This window comes from Lethenteron reissneri, chromosome 26 (genome assembly GCF_015708825.2).
Source record: "Lethenteron reissneri isolate LAM-NWPU_2019-01 chromosome 26, ASM1570882v1, whole genome shotgun sequence".
NCBI lineage: Eukaryota > Metazoa > Chordata > Hyperoartia > Petromyzontiformes > Petromyzontidae > Lethenteron > Lethenteron reissneri.
The window spans coordinates 19,632,397-19,653,766 of NC_083804.1; the positions used below are offsets into that span (position 1 = coordinate 19,632,397).

The window sequence follows — 21,370 nt, forward strand, 5'->3', positions numbered from 1 at the left end:
GTAGTGGGGAAACCATGCGACTGATCAGACCAAAACGCATGGGCTAGAAGAAGACATAACCCCATAACACTGATACCTTGTTAGGTGTCAATACATACCTGGGCTGTGTATCCCAGGCTCTCCCGCGTGGGTTTAAAGCTTCGTAAATGAAAATAAAACATTATCGAGGCCTGAATGTGTTTATCTTCTGAGATTTGGAGAAATCGGGGGCACTCCAGGTGGCCTGGCCATCAGCATGTACATGCTATGTGTATGCCCCTGTGCAGTGTGCACACCTTGCTAATCGCCTCCTGGCTGCCTGTGGTGATGCACACGGTCATCTCGGTGTCTGTGGATTCAAATTTGCGCGTCGGGGGGTTGTGAACCCTCGTCTGCAGCTGCTTGAACCAGTCAATCAGCTCAGGGATGCTGCACACAACCACACAAAAGACAAAGATCCCCCATATAGCCTTTAACAGACAGTTGGGGCAAGTGCTGTTAGCAATTGCCTATTAAGGCTGGCATGGCAAATGATGTCGTGGTGTCACCAGTACCACGCACGGTCACCTTTGTCTCCCCAGTGCCAATGTACACACAATGCATCAGGTACTGAGTCGAACGAGCAGATGGCTCGGATCGGTTCAGATATCGCTCACCACCGATGTCAGCCAGCCATGGAAAGCAATCGAACTTGGGTCATCGGGTTTGTTGCGCAATGCACAAGCGAATATGCCGCTGCAAGCACGTACAAACACACTCACATATACAAATACAGTGCATATACGCAAACACACATGCACTTATCCCTACACATACACACACAAAGACACGGAGTGAATGCACACACACCAATACAAATATATATGTAGTGAGTCCAACCGAGTCGCAGACCTTCAGAGGCAACACATTTATTACACAACACGTATACAGTGATCCCTCGTTTATCGCGGTTAATGGGGACCGGAACCCCTCGCGATAGGTGAAAATACGCGAAGTAGGATTGGCCCCCCTAGGAATTTCTGTATATGTGTGTGTGGGTACCAGAATGTTTAAAATATGTATATTTATACTTTATATATATATTTTTTACTTAAATCTATTTAATTATAAAACTTTAATATTAGACATTCACTCACTCACATATATTTTACTTAAATCTATTTAATTATAAAACCTTAATATTATACATTCACTCTCTCTCTCTCATACGATACGTATTATGATGCGCAGCCAATCAGCTCATGGGATACTGTACATCCACTCGTGCTCTCATTCGTCGATCTCGCGCCGGGAACCAATCACGTGCCTTGTCTGAGTGCCCGTGGGTACAGTATGTACAAAGCCTCTGAGAGAGTTTCTCTCTTTGTCTGGCATCCTGGGAAACCGTTTCTCTCGCGCATCACGATGAAACAACGCTGCTTTCCGCAATACGGCTGCCGATATGGCGATATTTTTGAATTTTTATTTTTCGATGAATATTTTTGAAAAATCCGCGATGCACTGAGGCCGCGAAACTTGAACCGCGAAGTGGCGAGGGATTACTGTATACCAAAGGGTAACCACCCAGCTAACTGTACCACCATACAGGAGTTATGGCTACGACGGACCGGACCCATACTCGGGTCCCGGGCCACGTGTTGGTGCCTCTTCAGATGTAGAACGTGGAGCTTCCAGCTTGCAGAACGAAGCGACCACGGTCCCTCCCGGGGACCCACCTTTTATCCTCCCGGGCCAGGGCTGCTCCACCCTCGGCCCCGCCCACCTTCTCGAGCGTTCCAGCTCCCTCTCGATCCCTCTCGAGACGTGATCACCCCCTAGCCCCCCCCCACCCACCTGGGGGCCTCCCTATGGACACTCCGGATCACGTGCCTACGGGGTCAACCAGAGTGCCATGGCCCGGGGCAACCCTGTCCCTGGGCTGACACTCTCCTGCTCCCTCTAGTAGGAGCCCGCACTGCACGCCATGCGTGGTGCCCTCGCTATCCCAGCGCTCACCAAGCCCCGCTAGGGCTGGCACTACACCCGCCTGATGACAGTGCATCGCACGCCGTGCTCTGCTCGAGTCGGCATCACTCTGCAACACACAGGATGCTGTCCGCGATGTAAGTACATTGCACACCATGGCCCTCTAAGGCCGGCACCATACAGTGACATCCCCAATGTCACTACACATACATGCATGCATTTACGCATTCATTCAAGTGTGCAAACAGCTCCCTGTACACGTAGGCACACACAAAAGAAGAAGATCCCCCGTGCAGCTTCTGCAGGGGAAAATTTCGTGAAGCAAGCACCAACATGGCACATGAGATCTTGGTCTCCCTAAGGCAAATGACAAAGCACCAGGTGATCATTTGAGGCTCAGTTTACCTTGAGAAGGCTCAGGCCAGGTTGAAATTCCAATTGCCTTTGATTCTATACATCGTGTCCAGGAATCGAACATGGATTTGTAGTGCAATACCGATGCTACTATAACCACACACACACAGCTGAGAGCATTCACCTGCATGCTCACATTGCATCTCCTGTTATCACTTGTGTCTGTGGGCATCCGTGTATCCCACAAATGTCCTGTACATGTCCCCATGTCACCCCATGTCTCTGTGTGTGCATTCTGACATCGTGGGGAGCGGTAGTGTAGCAGTTAGTGCGCTGCGCTATGAACCCGGCGACCCGGGTTCGATTCCCGCTCACGGCCAACACCAGTGACGATTATCTAAACCAGTCCTGGGCCTCCCCTAGGTCGACTCAGCCTGAATTGAGTACCTGGTGCGGTGTGTAAACATCACCATTGGGGAGACAAATGCGGTCAGGCGTGGTGCTGGCCACCCACCCCCTCGTGTAACGTTCCGGCCTTCATAGGTGCTCGCTTACAACACTTGACCCCTACAGTCTGTTAAGGCTATACGGGGGATCTTTGTCTTTGACATATTAGCACATGTAGTCATGTGTCGTGTGTCCCTGCGCCCCTGTGCACATGCCCTTGTGTGCTCACTGGTCTCTTTCTGTTTCCTCCGCCACGTTTGTGGCTCCATGCATGTATGTCCCTTAGTGTCTCTGTGCATGTCCCCTTTTGTCTCCATGTGTGTGTTCCCATATTGCGAGTCCACGCACCCATCCGTGGGCGAGTACTGCAGCATCCTCGCAACGGTTTTGGTGTCGAAATTCAGACGGGATGGTCCGGGTAGCTTCTCCCTGTGCAGGGGCCGTGTCTCCACGCTCACCCCAAGAAATGGGAACGTGTTGGGGTTTGGCATCCCCGTAGCCAGGGAGATGAGGCTCGGTGGAGCCTTCAGCTGCAGGTCAGCTACAATCGGACAAATGGGGACACACAGGGAAGCAAGTTACAATGAAACGTGGCGTTGCATGTGCACGTGTAGATATATGTGAAGTGTAGATACAATATCGATAAATACGCAGCCCTGCAATTACTTGCTCACGCCACTACTGGTAGAAGGACCTCCAGTAACACATTGTCCTGCGGAGGGAGCTGGTAGGAACGTTGGGTTGCTCGGTCAATGGCCTGCAGGGTCAACGGCGGCGTGGTGTATTCCGCAAAATTGCCCGACTGTGAGGGTGGGCACAAGCCGGCGTGAGTAGGTTAAACGTTGAGTTTTATAAGGGCACCACGGGGTGACCAGCCCCTCCCCACCACGCCTCACCCCTCCCACCCCCCACCCAGCCCCACCCTCCCCACCCAGCCCCACCCCACTCTCCTCTCCCCACCCAGCCCCACCCACCCTCCCCACCCAGCCCCTCCCTCCCCACCCAACCCCTCCCTGCATGACGGACGGACACAATAATCCCCTGTGGGCTGGTGGAACCAGTGGGTTCCTACCAGTATCAGGAGCTCTGCAGAGCTCCTCTCGAGGATATGTTGTTCTACTCTTCCACACTGGCCAGAAGGGTGGGCATACCAACTTTACTCCACCACACGCAACCTGGCGGCGGACTATGGTGTACACTAAGTGACCGGGTTGCGGAAGAGCCAACTTGCGGAAATACGACTTTACGGAAATGCTCCCATGAATCGTGGTAAAAAAAATCAACGAGCAGAAATGTTTGCGTTACTTACGCAAGCGCAAATAGTGCAGCACTGTGAGGTTGCGGATGAATACCGCAAAACGCCGCCTTCACCGAGGATTAAGGTAAACTGAATTTTTTGTCACATTATGTCATTCTTTTCCTTTTGGAGCATTACATAATTGTTGATTTTATATGCTTAGAATTATCTTTTTTCCCATGTTTATTTGGCGAGTTTTCTTCATTTTATGTTTATTTCACGAGTTATTTACTGTATGTACTTTAGTTCATATAATTACACCTCGATTGCTTATGGTATCAGCCAACAGCGATCGGAGAACTCTAGGCCGAATGCATGCTAAACGAACATTCGGAAGTGACTGCTTTCTGTTAACAATTAATATTCAAACGTTTCACGGTATTCATAAACAATAGGATACAGTATATGTTCCATTCATTTGCACCTGGGAAGTTGGAGGCAGCGACCCACCAACAACTAGAGGGTGTGTGAGCAACTTTCACAACATCTTAAGCGGTTGTTCTTTCGCCGTGTCTGTCCCCACCTGAAGACGGACGCTTGTGTTGCGCCCGAAACGTCGTGATTTTATTTAGTTGTTTTAATTTTTACTTATTTTATTTTTGACCTACGTGACTTTACCGAAAAAAAACAAAAAGTAACGAGCAGAGCGCCGAGTAGCTAAACGGCAGCAAGGTGGCACAGTGGGAAGTGAAGCTGGTGCATCTGCCAATTATCTCAGTTAACCCATAACACATCGGCCTATTTTGTAACCTCCTGCTCGTGATCCTTCGTTACTTCACTTAGCCACAAAGTGCACCTAATCTGGAAGAATCACTGTGGTGATGTCACCATGGCGTCGTGGTGAATTACGGTTGTTGTATGTTTACGCATCAGTCTTCATGTGGGTATTTGTAGTGTATATGTACGTGTCTTTATTGACGAGTGTGTGGTGTTTCGATTTAAAGCTTTCGTGACTGCAGGGATTCATCTTCTTGGTTCTTTCGGTAAAGTCACGTAGAAGGGAAGTAATAAAATAATAAAAATAAAACATAATAAAATAATTCTCACGACGTTTCGGCTACAACGCAAGCAGCCGTCTTCAGGTGAAGAATGAGACACTGCCAAGCTTGGAGCTTATATATAGCTCCAAGCTTGGCAGTGTCTCATTCTTCACCTATATATAAGCTCCAAGCTTGGCAGCGTCTCATTCTTCACCTGAAGACGGCTGCTTGCGTTGTAGCCGAAACGTCGTGAGAATTATTTTATTATGTTTCATTTTTATTATTTTATTACTTCCCTTCTACGTGACTTTACCGAAAGAACCAAGAAGATGAGTGTGTGGTGTATATACAGTATATGTGAATGTATGCATGTGTAGTGGTGGTATTGACGTGCGCCGGCAGTGATGGATCACGGGGCGCGGGGTTGGGCACGCGGTGTGGGCGTGGCATGGACGCGCGCGCCGGTGGTGAGGCGCGCTCACACAAGCTGGGAAAAGAGGATCGTAGCGAGTGCGCAGTGATTGGTCAGATAAGTGAGTACTCTCAGCGACGTCCGCAGGAGGGGTATAAAGGGGGACGCGCGAGAGCACTCGTGGTCAGTGTTAACCAGTTGAAGACCGAAGACGGGGTGGAGGAGGTAGGGGCCCTGTGTGGCTCGGAGCCGAGACTGGGGGGACCGTAGTCCGACGCCCGTGTGGGTCGGGACGGTGGTACCCAGAGCCGAGACGGGCACCCCGGCTGGGTGTGTCCCGGAAGGCTACAGGGCGTAAGAGCCCGTGTCAGTACAGCTGAGTGGGTGTTGGTCACCCGTGTAGCTGAGTGGGTGTTAGTCACCCGTGTAGCTGAGTGGGTGTTGGTCACCCGTGTAGCTGAGTGGGTGTTAGTCACCCGTGTAGCTGAGTGGGTGTTGGTCACCCGTGTAGCTGAGTGGGTGTTGGTCACCCGTGTAGCTAAGTGGGTGTTGGTCACCCGTGTAACGAAGTTGTAGTTGAGTGGGTGTCCGTCACCCGTGTAGCTAAGTGGGTGTTGGTCACCCGTGTAACGAAGTAGGGTGTTAGTCATCCGTGTAACTACAAGTTGGTGAAAATAAAGAGTGTGCTACCCGTGAAGTCGTCTCCTGCCGAGTTACTACTTTACAACTGGCGTCAGAAGTAAACCTGTCTTCAAGGAGAATGGACACAAGGAAGACTTCTCGTTCCCACGTGCAAGACCGGGGAGACGACGACGTACCGGTGACACCACCCTCGGGAGGAGAGGACGAGGAGTTGCCGCCGATGCAGCACTTCGCGGAAATGGCCGATGCTCCGCCCGCCTCCGACACCAGCCTGCAGGACGCACACTCCCGCCTGGCGGAGTTGCTGCTCGCCGCCGCTGCGATCTTGGCGGAGATCTCCGTTCCAGCGGCCGGTGGAACGCCTGCGGGGTTGGAAGAGGCGGCGCGGCTGGAGGGTTCCCGCCATAAGGCGTTTCGCGCCAAAAGTTTGGGAGTTGGCGCCATTTTTGAGGGTCCGCCTCCGGTTGGCGGGAAACGCGGACACCACGTGGCCAGAGGTCTCCACACAGCGCAGCCCGCGTCATCGGCGAGCGCCGGAGCTCTCCATTTTGCGCCTGCAGAGGGAGCCGACATTTTCTACAACCACAGCGGCGCGCGGGAAAATCGTTCCAACGACGACGACGACGATCGAGTTCTCCAGCAACGATTGCCCGCGCTGTCGGTGTTCAAGGCGGACGGGGGCGACTGGGGAGCCTTCCAGCGACGGTTCATCGCGCATCAAGAAATGTCGGGGTGGTCCGACACCACTGGCCTGCGCGCGCTGCCAGCGATGCTCGACGACGACGCGCTTGCGGCCTTCACGTCTGCCCCGAGGTCGTCCCGCTCAACGCTCCAGGCCGCGCTGCACCTGTTGGCCAAGGTGTTCGGGCCGCCCTCGACCTGTCGCCACCAGTTCTACGATCGGCGGAAGGTGGTTGGAGAAACAACGCTCGCCTATCGCACGGCGCTGCTCGCCCTGGCGGATTCAGCTTTTCCCCGCATGGACAAGGAGGGGAAGGACGCCATGGTGACGGAGCAGCTGCTGGCGCTGGCTCACGGATTGGGAGTTCCCATTAATACGGCGGACGAGATGGACATCTGCTCCCTGGGGATTGCCACGAGTATCCACGCTTACGAGGTCCTACAGCGGAAGCCGACGGTCGTCTGCGCATCGGTGGAGAACGGGGCACCGGCCGCCACGATCATCGGACCTCAGCCTGCTGTGCCTCGGGAGGAGGCCTTCGCTGGTTCGAGGCCGGGGGAGTGGAGAACGGGAGGTCGTTCGCCCACACGCTCCTCCCGCAAGTTGGAGCAACCGAAACCTACGACGTCCCTCGTCGTCTGCTACAACTGCGGCCTTCGGGGCCACGTCGCGTCCGGGTGCCGGGCCCCGCGTCAACGCACCGCGGGACCACGTCCGGACGACGACCAGGGACTCAAGACATCCCAACTGAACCCGGCAAGTCGCGGCACCTCACACGTTCGGTCCACACGCACGGCACGTTCGGGTCGCCGCTTAGCGGTGGGGGGACCGTGTATGGGCGCCGGGGGTTCGGTTCGGCGAGAGGGGTCCGCGTACGGCCCGAAGGCAGTCGAGTGGTCCGAATTGGCCCACAGGATTGTGGCTGCGTCGGCCGGGTCGTCCGTGGTAACGGGGTACATTGACGGGGTTGAGGTCCGGGTGCTCGTGGACACGGGTGCGTCGGCCACTATTATTTCGGACCTTATTTATAATATTCTTCCCGTACAATGTCGACCACTTCTGCCGGTGGACGTACCATTTTACGCGGCAAACGGGGGATCTTTGGGAATCATCGGCCAGATTCGGGCGAATATTTGTATTGGCGACATTAAATTGGCGGGTCCTATTTTTGTATCATCATCGTTGGCCGTTCCTTGTCTACTAGGCACGGACTTTCTGTCTAAAATGCCCATAAAAATTCTCATAGACCAGGCCTGCATTGAGCTTCCGTCGGGTCGGCGGGTTGAGTTTTTGAAGAGTCCAAATAAGATACGCACGGCTTGTGCGACGGTGCAGGCGCTGGCAACCCGGACTGTACGGGTGCCCCCGGGATCGCAAATGTTGGTACCCCTTCGGTTGAGAAAACCCCTTGGGGCGGATGCGGGGGCGCAGGGAGTTCTATTGGGGCCGTCTAACAGAGCTAAAGGGGACCTCGACTTAGCGGTGGCCCAGACCATGGTGAGAGGGGACAGTGAGCCGTTCGTTGTGGTCCTGAATACGGGGTCGCGGCCGGCCGTGATTACGCAGGGAACGGTGCTCGCTCACGCCGCGCCGCTACCCGTCGAGGAACAGCTCGTTGCTCACGCCGATTCGCATGTCGATACGCATCCCCAAAGTGAGGAGGGGACGGAGTGGTTGGACTCGTTGTGTGCCGGGTCCAGTACCTTGTCCAGTGTGCAGTTGGGTGCATTGAGGGGCTTGCTGCTCGAGTTCGCTGACGTGTTTAGCAGGCACAAGTACGACATTGGCTGCACAGACCTGTTGCGCCACCACATAGAGACTGGGGACGCGGCCCCTATTCGACAGAATCCCTTCCGGCTCAGTCCAGCCGAGAAGGAGCATGTGCAGTCGGCAGTAAATGACATGTTGGCGGCCGACATCATTGCGCCCTCTTCCAGTCCGTGGGGTGCTCCTATCGTCTTGGTTAAAAAACAGGATGGATCCCTGCGGTTCTGTGTTGATTTCCGCCGCCTAAACAAAATATCAATGGCCGATGCGTATCCGCTCCCCAGGATGGATGAGTCGCTGGATGCCTTGGCAGGAGCACAGTTTTTTTCGACGCTCGATTTGCTTTCGGGATTTTGGCAATTGCCCCTCGATGACGAATCAAAACCTAAAACCGCTTTCCGGACACCGGGAGGCCTATTTGAGTTCAACCGATTGCCCATGGGTTTACATTCCGCTCCTGCCACGTTCCAGAGGCTCATGGAATTGGTTTTGTCAGGCCTTCAATGGGACACCTGTTTGATTTACCTCGATGATATCATCGTTTTCAGCCGAACTTTTGAGGAGCACCTCCAGCGACTGAGGGCAGTGTTTCTCAGGATGCGTTCCGCGAAGCTTAAATTTAAACCGGCTAAATGTTTTCTGCTTCGGGAATCGGTCAGGTATTTGGGCCATATCGTTAGCCGTTCGGGGATCTCGACGGACCCTGCTAAGACGCAATGCGTCGGCTCATGGCCAACACCGACCTCTGTTACTGAAGTCCGCAGCTTCATAGGATTTGCCTCCTATTACCGTCGTTTTGTCAAACAGTTTGCCACCATAGCCAGGCCCCTGCACGCCTTGACGGCTAAAGGGGTGCGGTTTCACTGGGGGCCGGAGGAGGAGGCCGCGTTCTGCTCCCTTCGTGACGCCTTGGTGCAGGCTCCCCCCTTGTGTTACCCCGATTTCACGCAACCGTTTGTGCTCGACACGGATGCCAGTAACACGGGTATCGGGGGAGTGCTCTCACAGGTGGTCGGGGGGGTCGAACGGGTGGTCGCCTACGGTAGCAGGGTTCTGTCCCCCGCGGAACAACGCTACTGCGTGACACGGCGTGAATTGCTGGCGATTGTGTTTTTTATACAGCAATTCAGGCCGTATCTGTATGGCCGTCACTTTACGGTTCGCACGGACCATGCGGCTCTCCAATACGCTATGCGGGTGGCGCAGCCATCCGGCCAATTGTCCCGATGGTTGGAGGTCCTTCAGGACTACCAATTCACGACGATTTACCGCAAGGGGTTGCGCCACTCGAATGCGGATGCATTGTCACGGTTGCCGACGCGTACGGAATGCGCATGTCAGTTGGGATCGGCGCGGTGTAAACCTTCTGTCGATGTCCCCGCGGAAGTGGTGCTAGCCGCCACGGATACTACGGGGGTCGACGCCCCCACGGGGAGGGACTCGCTGTTAGCATTGCCTCTCATCGAGTGGGGCCGTCTGCAAATGGCCGACAGCTCCCTACTCGCGCTACGTCGGAAGGTTAACGTTCCCGAGGGCGGGGAAACGCGGGTCGGTTCCTGGGTGTGCAGACAGGGCCTCTTGATGAAGTGGGACTCCATGTCCCGGCGTCACATGCTTGTGGTGCCGGTTGCTGTACGGGGTAAGGTCGTCCTGGCTGCCCATGAACGACTCATGCATCTGGGGTTTCACAAAACGCTCGCCCTCATTCAGCGAGACTACTATTGGCCTGGGATGGTCAGTGACGTGGCGAACATTCTTAAGGGGTGTGTAGGGTGCGCTAAAAGAAAACCGCCACCAATAGCGGCTAATCCACCGCTTCAATCCATTCAAGTTTCGCGCACGAACGAATTGGTCGCGCTAGACATCTTGGGGCCCTTTCCCACTACACCTCGGGGAAATAAGTTCCTGCTGGTTGGCGTAGAGTACTTCACCCGCTGGCCCATGGCGTGGCCACTCGCCAACCAGTCGGCTGCGGCAGTGGCGGACGCCTTTGTCCAAGGTTACGTTTTGGACAAAGGCGCCCCCGAACGCTTGCTGACGGATCAAGGGAAAAACTTTTCGAGTGTTTTGTTGCGCGAGGTGTGCGACCTGTTGGGTACAAAGAAAGTACGTACCTCCCCGTACCACCCGCAGACTGACGGTATGGTTGAACGTCTGAACAGGACGATTACGTCTATGCTGTGCCAACAGGTATGCGACGACCAGGTGGATTGGGACTTACAGGTACCGGGGGTACTAGCGGCCTATCGGATGGCACCCCATGCGGCGACGGGGTTTTCTCCATTTTTTCTGATGTATGGGCGGGAGGCTGATCCGGCCATGGACGTCCAACTGGGGATTTCACAGCCACGTGCGAAATCTAAATTGGCAGACCACATTAAGTTTAACATCGCCAAATTGGCTGAGGCGCGAGAGGCTGCGAGATTGAATTCACGCTCTCGGCAGATCGCGAACGAGCGATTGCATGAACGGAAGGTGCATACGCACAATTGGGAACCGGGCGATAAGGCCTGGCTGCATTGTCCACACGCACCGTTGGCTACGTCCCCCAAACTGTTGAGACCATGGAGGGGACCGGTGGAAATTGTGCGGGTTGCACGACCCCAGAGTATACAGATTAAATGGGGAAAACGCCGTTGGTACGTGCACTCCTCCCGACTGAAACCCTACGCGGCGCCGCGTGACCCCGGGTTGTGCCGTGACGACCGAGCGTGTGATGTGACCGTCGACTCGGGGAGGGATGTGTCGCAGGCTGATCCTCACGTGTCTCCACCTGACCCACCCCCAGGTGTCTCGGACCTGACGGCTGTTGACCGTCGGGAACCGGAACCCCGCGGCTCGCACGGAGCCCCGATGCCTGGCCCATGCCTTCCTGAACTGCCGGCGCCGCCGGATGGCCAACTGCGTCCTGTGCCGTACGACGGTCCGGCAAGGCGGACTCGGTCAAGGACGCAACACTTTTCATGAAAAAAAAAAAAATTCTTTTTTTGTTAAAGCCCGACTTCGTTGCCGGCTTCCCCCTCTGCCGGGGTAATGTCCCGTTCAAGGGACGCTCGGACATTGGGACGCTGCATGAGTCGGAGAGAAAAGAAGAGAAAATGATTAAAGAATTTTTTTTTATTGTTACTCTTTCCGCATACACAGTATCGTTGCCACTCGCTGGATTGTGCATGTTGTTCTTGTTGCGGGTGTGGCGGTTGCTGGGTTTTGCGGATTGCGGTGTTCATGTTGTGTTGTTAGGGTTTGTGTTATGTTACGGGGCACACATGGGGGTGAAGGGGTGTTGTAGGTTTTATTAGCAGCCGGGTCGGCTGCGAGCTATGTGGTAGGGGGTGATGTAGTGGTGGTATTGACGTGCGCCGGCAGTGATGGATCACGGGGCGCGGGGTTGGGCACGCGGTGTGGGCGTGGCATGGACGCGCGCGCCGGTGGTGAGGCGCGCTCACACAAGCTGGGAAAAGAGGATCGTAGCGAGTGCGCAGTGATTGGTCAGATAAGTGAGTACTCTCAGCGACGTCCGCAGGAGGGGTATAAAGGGGGACGCGCGAGAGCACTCGTGGTCAGTGTTAACCAGTTGAAGACCGAAGACGGGGTGGAGGAGGTAGGGGCCCTGTGTGGCTCGGAGCCGAGACTGGGGGGACCGTAGTCCGACGCCCGTGTGGGTCGGGACGGTGGTACCCAGAGCCGAGACGGGCACCCCGGCTGGGTGTGTCCCGGAAGGCTACAGGGCGTAAGAGCCCGTGTCAGTACAGCTGAGTGGGTGTTGGTCACCCGTGTAGCTGAGTGGGTGTTAGTCACCCGTGTAGCTGAGTGGGTGTTGGTCACCCGTGTAGCTGAGTGGGTGTTAGTCACCCGTGTAGCTGAGTGGGTGTTGGTCACCCGTGTAGCTGAGTGGGTGTTGGTCACCCGTGTAGCTAAGTGGGTGTTGGTCACCCGTGTAACGAAGTTGTAGTTGAGTGGGTGTCCGTCACCCGTGTAGCTAAGTGGGTGTTGGTCACCCGTGTAACGAAGTAGGGTGTTAGTCATCCGTGTAACTACAAGTTGGTGAAAATAAAGAGTGTGCTACCCGTGAAGTCGTCTCCTGCCGAGTTACTACTTTACACATGTAAATGCATGCACGTGCATTCCTTACTCAGAGCCCGGATGGGGGATGTGCGTCTCGCAGCGCTCACTGCATTGATGAAGCGTGAATAATTCATCTCCCGCCTTCTCCACACACACACAGGGCACACACCAAAGCCATCGAACAAAGATGGTCAGTGCATCACGCGCTTTCTGATGTGCTACTGCGGCCGTCTGGAACGCTATTCCTTTCGATATTAGGAAGCCACTGGAGCTATGCACTTTTAAATATAGATTGACAACTAATTTAGAAAGAAATTATTTTTGTGTTTAGTTTGTTGTCCTTCCTCCGCACCTCCGATTATCACGGTTGGCTACGTACGGTACGAAAGAAGTTCAACATATACATACACACATAGCATACATACACACAGCACACACACACCATAACCATGAACAAATATGATAACCATGCACAAACAGTACGCACATGCACATAACATAACCATACACACACAGTACACACATCAAAAGACAAAGATCTCCACTATAGCTTTAACAGACTGTTGAGGCAAGTGTTGTTAGCGAGCACCTATGAAGGCTGGCATGACACAGGAGGTGAGTGGCCAGCACCACACCCGGCCGCCTTTGTCTCCCCAGTAGCTATCTTTACACAATGCACCAGGTACTCAATTGAGGCCGAGTTAACCTAGGGGAAGCCCATGACTTGTTCTGATAACCGTCACTGGTGATGGCCGTGATCAGAAATCGAACTCGGGTTGCTGGATTCGTAACGCAATGCACTAAACGCTGCATTGCCGGTTCCCCCAATACTACACATACCACAACTATAAACACACACACATATACCAGATTCCAATTGTCACTGGTGATCTTTGTGGGCAAGAAACCCTGGGAATCCAGGACCGCGGTATGAGCCACTGATCCATCCACCCAACACACATCGAACCAAATATGTGCCCATACACCTACAAATACTACAGTATTTACAACAAAAAACTCAACACACTCAATAACACTGTGGCCTTAGAAAGAAACGTATATAATAGGTGACGTTTTAGGCAATGGTCTTTCTTCATAGCACATACATTCAGAGGCCAGAGAGATCGATACATTGGTGCCAGAAGGCCCCTAAGCTGATGTATTGAAAAATCAGGATGTTGTATATACGTATATATGTATACCTAAATGTATGCTACAACAACAATATTTATAGTACAGTAAACCCTTGCTATACGCGAGTTTTGGATTTGCGGGTTTCGCGTATTCGCGATTTACTAAATGTACACCAATTTGCAATTCGCGAGCCACTGGACTCCAGTATTCGCAAGTGTACGTGTCAGACCATCGACACCAAAATATGAGTTTGAGTGAAAAGATAAAAAGTGCTAGATAGGCGAGATACCGCTGGGAGTGCGTCTGCGGTAGGGCGAAATTTCGGTATAAACGAGTCGACTGAGGTCCATGAAAAATAACGCAAATGCAAATCAGAGAGGAGTTATCCTCCTTAATTACTCACCATCACCACCATCTTAGTCAAATCATCATCAAAGGTAATACAAAAAAACACATTGTCCTTTATAATATATTAGTTATTATTGTAGTCATTATTAAACATTTACCATTTCCCCCCTAATTTCACTCCTACCATTTTTCGCGTTGAACAAGGTTTCTTCATACTCTTGGGTTTTTTCGGTAAAGTCACGTAGGTAAAAATAAATAATAAAAATAAATTATAATAGAAATAAAATAAGTTTTATTTTTTATTTGTATTATTTATTTTTACGTACGTGACTTTACCGAAAAAACCCTAAGAGTATGAATCCTTGCAGTCACGAATGCTTCAAATCTAGAATTAAGGTTTCTTCGTTTGCGAATTCTACACGCGAGCGTTTTCAAGAACGTAACCCTCGTGAATAGAGGGTTTACTGTATTAAAAAAATAATACATTCCTCCAGTTTCCTGGCCGATTGCTGGCTGGGCTTTCTCTCCATCCCATAAATAACTCTGTTGTTCGTCGACCTATGGGCCACTGCCACGTGAAGAGTAAGAGACGTTCAAAGACATACCATTGATTGTGACACCGAAGAGGTGAGAGTAAGGACGACAAGAGACTGACCCGGTTCTTTTAAAATTGCTCCAAAAAAAATTCAATTTGTGCTCCATCAAAATATTTATTTTTCCAGAATTTTAATAAAATTCTACAAAATCTAAAAAGCCCTAACAAAACATAATTATCTTGGCATTTTATTTTTAAATAACCAAGTACAAGATCGCGAATAGAGTCTTAAAATCGCGTTTGCTTATTTTATGTTGCAGAGCAAAGGTTTATCTCCTCGTCGTAAAGTAATGTTACAACACGTTGCTAATACGGTACATTCCTAAATCAAGGCGGGTTTTGGTGATGGGTGGTCGCCACTGGCATTAGCAGTTGCCAAGAATCCAAGTAATTTCGCTGGGCTCATAATACCACCACTCCCCATACTATACAACACTGTACTACAAAGCATACACTTAACCGCTTAACAAGCATACACAATTCGCATACCTCTCCATCTTGAGCAAGCACAGACACACACAGAGGGAAGATCTGCTCTGCAAAATGCCACACTGGAGCCTCGCCTGGTTAAGTAAAGGGCCCGAATAAATAATTAAACATGAGATGAATAAACCTGTTATTGATTACGTGGAGTTTCTATTAATAGGTCAGTATAAATTCGCTAATTATTCATGTTAGTATTTGAAATTGTTTCAGACAATGAACCTTTATGACATTCGAGTGGGTTTTAATGTCTAAACTAAAAGTTGTTTGTCAAAATGTTTCTGTTTTTGTACGATTTAATGTTGTGGTCAAATATACAGAGGAATAGAAAGATCAATATTCGTGCACGAAAAATTAAGGTTGCAGGGAGTACATACCCTGACCCTGACCCTGACCCACTCACGAACATCATTCATACAAATACAACGATGCCCCCCGTGTAGCCTTCAACCTGCTGTTGTTGATGCAAGTGCTGTTAGCGAGGACCCAGGAAGGTTGGAACGGCGCACGAGTGACCAGAACCACGCCCGGCCGCCTTTGTCTCCCCAGTGGCGATGTTTACTACACACAGCACCAGGGACTCATTTCAGACTGAGTCGACCTAGGGGAGGCCCAGCACCGGTTCAGATATTCGTCACTGGTGTTGGCCGTAAGAGGGGTTCGTAGTGAAATGCGCTGACAGTCTACATTGACGCTTCCCCGGAGCTCCGAATATCACGATTTGGCTACGTACGGTGCGAAAGAAGTTCAACACACATACATTGCCACTCACACCAATCCAACACACCACTTGCACCACGACACTCGCCATTCGCCACTTTGTCGCAACGGCACTTGTGCCAGGCTAGGTGCACTTTGAAGCCACGTGAAGTGTTGAAGGCTCGCTGACAGGAAGGTCTCGGGACATACCCAGCAGGTGCCATGAGTCTGCTGACTGAGATGACCGGTAGATGCACACCAGCTGTATCCCCCACTGTGTCACCACCACGCTCACCCACCACCATCACGCTCACCCACCACCACTACCACCACCACCACGCTCACCACCACCACCACCACGCTCACCCACCACCACGCTCACCCACCACCACCACCACGCTCACCCACCACCACCACCACACTCACCCACCACCACCACCACGCTCACCCACCACCACGCTCACCCACCACCACCACCACGCTCACCCACCACCACCACGCTCACCCACCACCACCACCACCACGCTCACCAACCACCACGCTCACCCACCACCACCACGCTCACCCACCACCCACCACCACCACCACACTCATCCACCACCACCCACGCTCACCCACCACCCACCACCACGCTCACCCACCACCAACGCTCACCCACCACCACCACCACGCTCACCCACCACCACGCTCACCCACCACCATGCTCACCCACCACCACCACCACCACGCTCACCCACCCCCAGGCTCACCCACCACCACCACCACCACGCTCACCCACCACCACCACGCTCACCCACCACCACCACCACGCTCACCCACCACCACCACCACGCTCACCCACCACCACCACGCTCACCCACCACCACCACCACCACGCTCACCCACCACCACCACCACCACCACCACGCTCACCCACCACCATCACCACGCTCACCCACCACCACCACCACGCTCACCCACCACCACCACGCTCACCCACCACCACCACCACGCTCACCCACCACCACCACGCTCACCCACCACCACCACCACCACGCTCACCCACCACCACCACCACCACCACGCTCACCCACCACCATCACCACGCTCACCCACCACCACCACCACGCTCACCCACCACCACCACCACCACACTCACCCACCCCCACGCTCACCCACCACCACCACCACCACCACGCTCACCCCACCACCACCACCACCACGCTCACCCACCACCACCACCACGCTCACCCACCACCACCACCACGCTCACCCACCACCACCACCACGCTCACCCACCACCACCACCACCACGCTCACCCACCACCACCACCACCACGCTCACCCACCACCACCACCACCACGCTCACCCACCACCACCACCACCACGCTCACCCACCACCACCACCACCACGCTCACCCACCACCACCACCACCACGCTCACCCACCACCCACCACCACCACGCTCACCCACCACCACCACCACGCTGACCCACCACCACCACCATGCTCACCCACCACCCACCACCACCACGCTCACCCACCACCACCACCACGCTCACCCACCACCACCACCACGCTCACCCACCCCCACGCTCACCCACCACCACCACCACCACCACGCTCACCCACCACCACCACCACCACGCTCACCCACCACCACCACCACGCTCACCCACCACCACCACCACGCTCACCCACCACCACCACCACCACGCTCACCCACCACCACCACCACCACGCTCACCCACCACCACCACCACCACGCTCACCCACCACCACCACGCTCACCCACCACCACCACCACCACGCTCACCCACCACCCACCACCACCACGCTCACCCACCACCACCACCACGCTCACCCACCACCCACCATCACCACGCTCACCCACCACCACCACCACGCTCACCCACCACCACCACGCTCACCCACCACCACCACGCTCACCCACCACCACCACCACCACGCTCACCCACCCCCACCACCACCACGCTCACCCACCCCACGCTCACCCACCACCACCCCCCCACGCTCACCCACCACCACCACCACCACGCTCACCCACCACCACCACGCTCACCCACCACCACCACCACGCTCACCCACCACCACCACCACGCTCACCCACCACCACCACCACGCTCACCCACCACCACCACCACCACGCTCACCCACCACCACCACCACCACGCTCACCCACCACCACCACCACCACGCTCACCCACCACCACCACCACGCTCACCCACCACCACGTTCACCCACCACCACCACCACCACGCTCACCCACCACCACCACCACCACGCTCACCCACCACCCACCACCACCACCACCACGCTCACCCACCACCACCACCACGCTCACCCACCACCACCACCACGCTCACCCACCACCACCACCACGCTCACCCACCACATCCACCACCACCAACAAACACCACGCTCACTCATCCCAACTTTTTTTTAAATCTCGGCAATCGATTCTCGCGAAAGGAAATCAACTCCGTAGATTGGAGGCCGTCGATTCGACTCGCGCGCCCTATTGGTCCACTCGCTTCGTCGGGGTCGATGCCCCGAGGCGCCAAGTCAACGTCGCACAGCGTCTTTGCTGCAGCGACGTGTCAAGTTCAAGTTCATGTATTAGGTAGAGCCCTGTGAGCACATTCGGCTCTTGAATCGGGTGCAACCGCAACAAACAAAAAACAAAAACATGAACAAAAAAATCTTAAATGAATATGTGACTAAGTGCAAACAGAAAATCCAAGAAAAGACCGCAAAATATTGCTGAAAAAAACACCGTACACCAACGCTGCGTGCAAAAATCCCAGTGGGATGCAAGTAAAACAACAACAACAACAACCATCGGAGCAATACTCGCATTAACAAACCATTACACGGCGTTGGAACTAAATAAATAAAAATTTGCACGAATCTTGCTCGCCCACATTTGTAATATTCGCTGCGAAGGTGGTTGTTGTTTTATTTAAATCGACCATTGTTGTGGCAACAACAGTGGTCGATAGCGACATCGGCAGCGTGTACCTGCGATTGAAGGTGTGTGAATGTTGCTGTTTGCTGCGCGGCGTACGAGCTAAAATGCTAAATCCTCGTGTGACTTGTCAGCAGCCGCCGCGTGAAACCCAAGAAACCCGGCGCCAGGGCAGGGGGTGTGTCTGTCACGTGGCCGCGTTCTGCGTTGCGATTGGTGAAGAGCGGTGGGGGCGGGGCTAAGCGGGGTGTCCCCGAACTGGGTGACAGTGACTGAGATGATGCATGGGGTGGGTGACTGAGTGGGTGAGTGACTGAGTGGGTGAGTGACTGTGTGGGTGGGTGACTGAGTGGGTGGGTGACTGAGTGGGTGAGTGACTGTGTGGGTGAGCGACTGTGTGGGTGAGTGACTGGGTGGATGAGTGACTGAGTGGATGGTGGATGACTGAGTGGGTGAGTGACTGAGTGGGTGGTGGATGACTGAGTGGGTGGTGGATGACTGAGTGGGTGGGTGACTGAGTGGGTGAGTGACTGAGTGGGTGGGTGACTGGGTGGATGAGTGACTGAGTGGGTGGGTGACTGTGTGGGTGAGCGACTGAGTGGGTGAGTGACTGTGTGGGTGAGTGACTGAGTGGGTGGGTGACTGGGTGGATGAGTGACTGAGTGGGTGGTGGATGACTGAGTGGGTGGTGGATGACTGAGTGGGTGAGTAACTGAGTGGGTGGTGGATGACTGAGTGGGTGATGGATGACTGAGTGGGTGGGTGACTGAATGGGTGAGTGACTGAGTGGGTGGGTGACTGGGTGGATGAGTTATTGAGTGGGTGGTGGGTGACTGAGTGGGTGGTGGATGACTGAGTGGGTGGGTGACTGTGTGGGTGGGTGACTGAGTGGGTGGGTGACTGAGTGGGTGGTGGGTGACTGAGTGGGTGGGTGACTGAGTGGGTGGGTGACTAAGAAGATGAGTGGGTGGGCGAGCTTCTCAGTGGGTGAGTGAGTGAATGGGTGGGTGGGTGAGTAGGTGGGTGAGTGGGTGAGAGAATAGGTGGGTGGGTGAGTAGCTAGGTGAGTGTGTGAGGCAGTATGTGGGTGGATGCGTCAGTAAATGGGTGAGTGAGTAGGTAGGTGACGAGCAGCGTGGTTATTTAATGACAGCTCTGTGCCACGTTTCTCATTCCTGAGCGGGTAAAATCATTGCAAGAGCCCTAACTGCGCAAAAACCTTCACGGTTCAGTCCTCCGACCCTGCCAGGGAGGTCGTTTTCACGAATCCGTCCCAAGGTCGCTTCACCTCCCTCTCGCCTGGACCACGTCAACACATTTTCCTATCACTCAGATCACCCACTAACACCTCCAACAGCATGGTCGCCTACAACTCTTCCCCTCACGTCTGATATCCCTCAATTTGCCCCATATATCGGACCAAACTCCCCATGGCACCTCCCCTCACCCCCATTATCTCCGTGCTTCATCAGAATTCCACCTCTCACCTCCTTCAGATGTGCTTCGCGGTACGGCCCGACAAACACATCGGAGCGCTGCATTGCACAACTCACATGAATCGTAAATTATTATCAATGATCACGCGCAAGATACGACCCGTGTATCTTGATACGGTACAAGTCCAAGTGACGAATCGTCAAATGGCAAATTGATAGAGATAATGGCTCTCGTCCCTGTCCGAATAAAATGCTACAATCACCACACATTGGCCCTCCATTGGTTAATTTTGATGACAGTCGTAGCGATATTTTAGCCCAATTTCGGCACCCAATGGCAATGAGTCTCGATGTCAGCCAATTGGAAGGGGGACAGACACCCTGGCCTTGATCCATCGGCAGGTGGAACGGGGGGGAGGGGGGAATGGAGAGGAGCCCGAATCATGAATGCAGCAGCAACGCGGGTGGCACTTTGGAGTCGGGAGTTTCCTCCGTTTACCGCAATTTCCCCGCCTGCTTTTGAAGCCCCGCACTCCCATTCTGTCCGGGGAGAAACACAGCAGGCAAAATTTGACATCGGCGAGGCAAAGGCAAATATCTCGCCGTACAGCCTTCAACAAACTCTTGGAGGAAAGTTATGTTAGCGAGCACCTATTAATACCGACTCACCACATGGAGGGGAGTCACCAGTGCCACGCCCGGCCCACTTTGTCTCCCCAATCCTGAAGTTTACACATCGTACCAGGTACTCATTTAAGGCTGAGTCGACCGAGAGGGGACCCAGGACCGGCTCAGATATTCGTCACCGATATTGACCGTGAGCAGGAAATGACCTCGGGGCGACACTTTTTGTAGCGCAGAGCGCGAACCACTGCACGGCCCGCTCCCCCCATGCATCGCACGCACACACGCCGCGTGTTCCAGCGATGGAAACGTGAGCAGCTGCTATTTATTAAATGCTTTATATTAAGTTCACTTGCTTGCTTGCTTAGGACCGTGCAAATCTTTCAGTCGTTTTTTTAACCCACTTCCCGTGATCCAATCGAGCTGACATTTTCCACACAGACTCGTTGTGCGTGACAATTAATGTTCGTGAAATTTGTTTCCAAACTTTT

The 21,370-nt window shown here is 53.8% G+C and overlaps 1 protein-coding gene across 3 annotated transcripts in view; it reads right to left on the minus strand.

The window, feature by feature from the left end:
* AADAT (aminoadipate aminotransferase) overlaps nucleotides 1–18,975 on the minus strand; it is a 31,802-nt gene extending 12,827 nt beyond the window's left edge. The window contains exons 1-4 of one of the 3 annotated variants that reach the window (XM_061560436.1): nucleotides 18,873–18,975; nucleotides 12,658–12,731; nucleotides 3,094–3,286; nucleotides 276–408 (exon numbers count right to left, since the gene is read on the minus strand). In XM_061560436.1, coding sequence (XP_061416420.1) covers nucleotides 276–408; nucleotides 3,094–3,286; nucleotides 12,658–12,724 — 393 coding nt within the window. In that variant the 5' untranslated portion in view covers nucleotides 12,725–12,731; nucleotides 18,873–18,975. Of the gene's footprint in view, nucleotides 1–275; nucleotides 409–3,093; nucleotides 3,287–12,657; nucleotides 12,732–15,156; nucleotides 15,198–15,601; nucleotides 15,623–18,872 lie in introns of those variants that run through there. The other 2 variants (XM_061560437.1, XM_061560435.1) reach the window with 2 other exon arrangements.
* Between the last annotated feature and the right edge of the window lie 2,395 nt (nucleotides 18,976–21,370).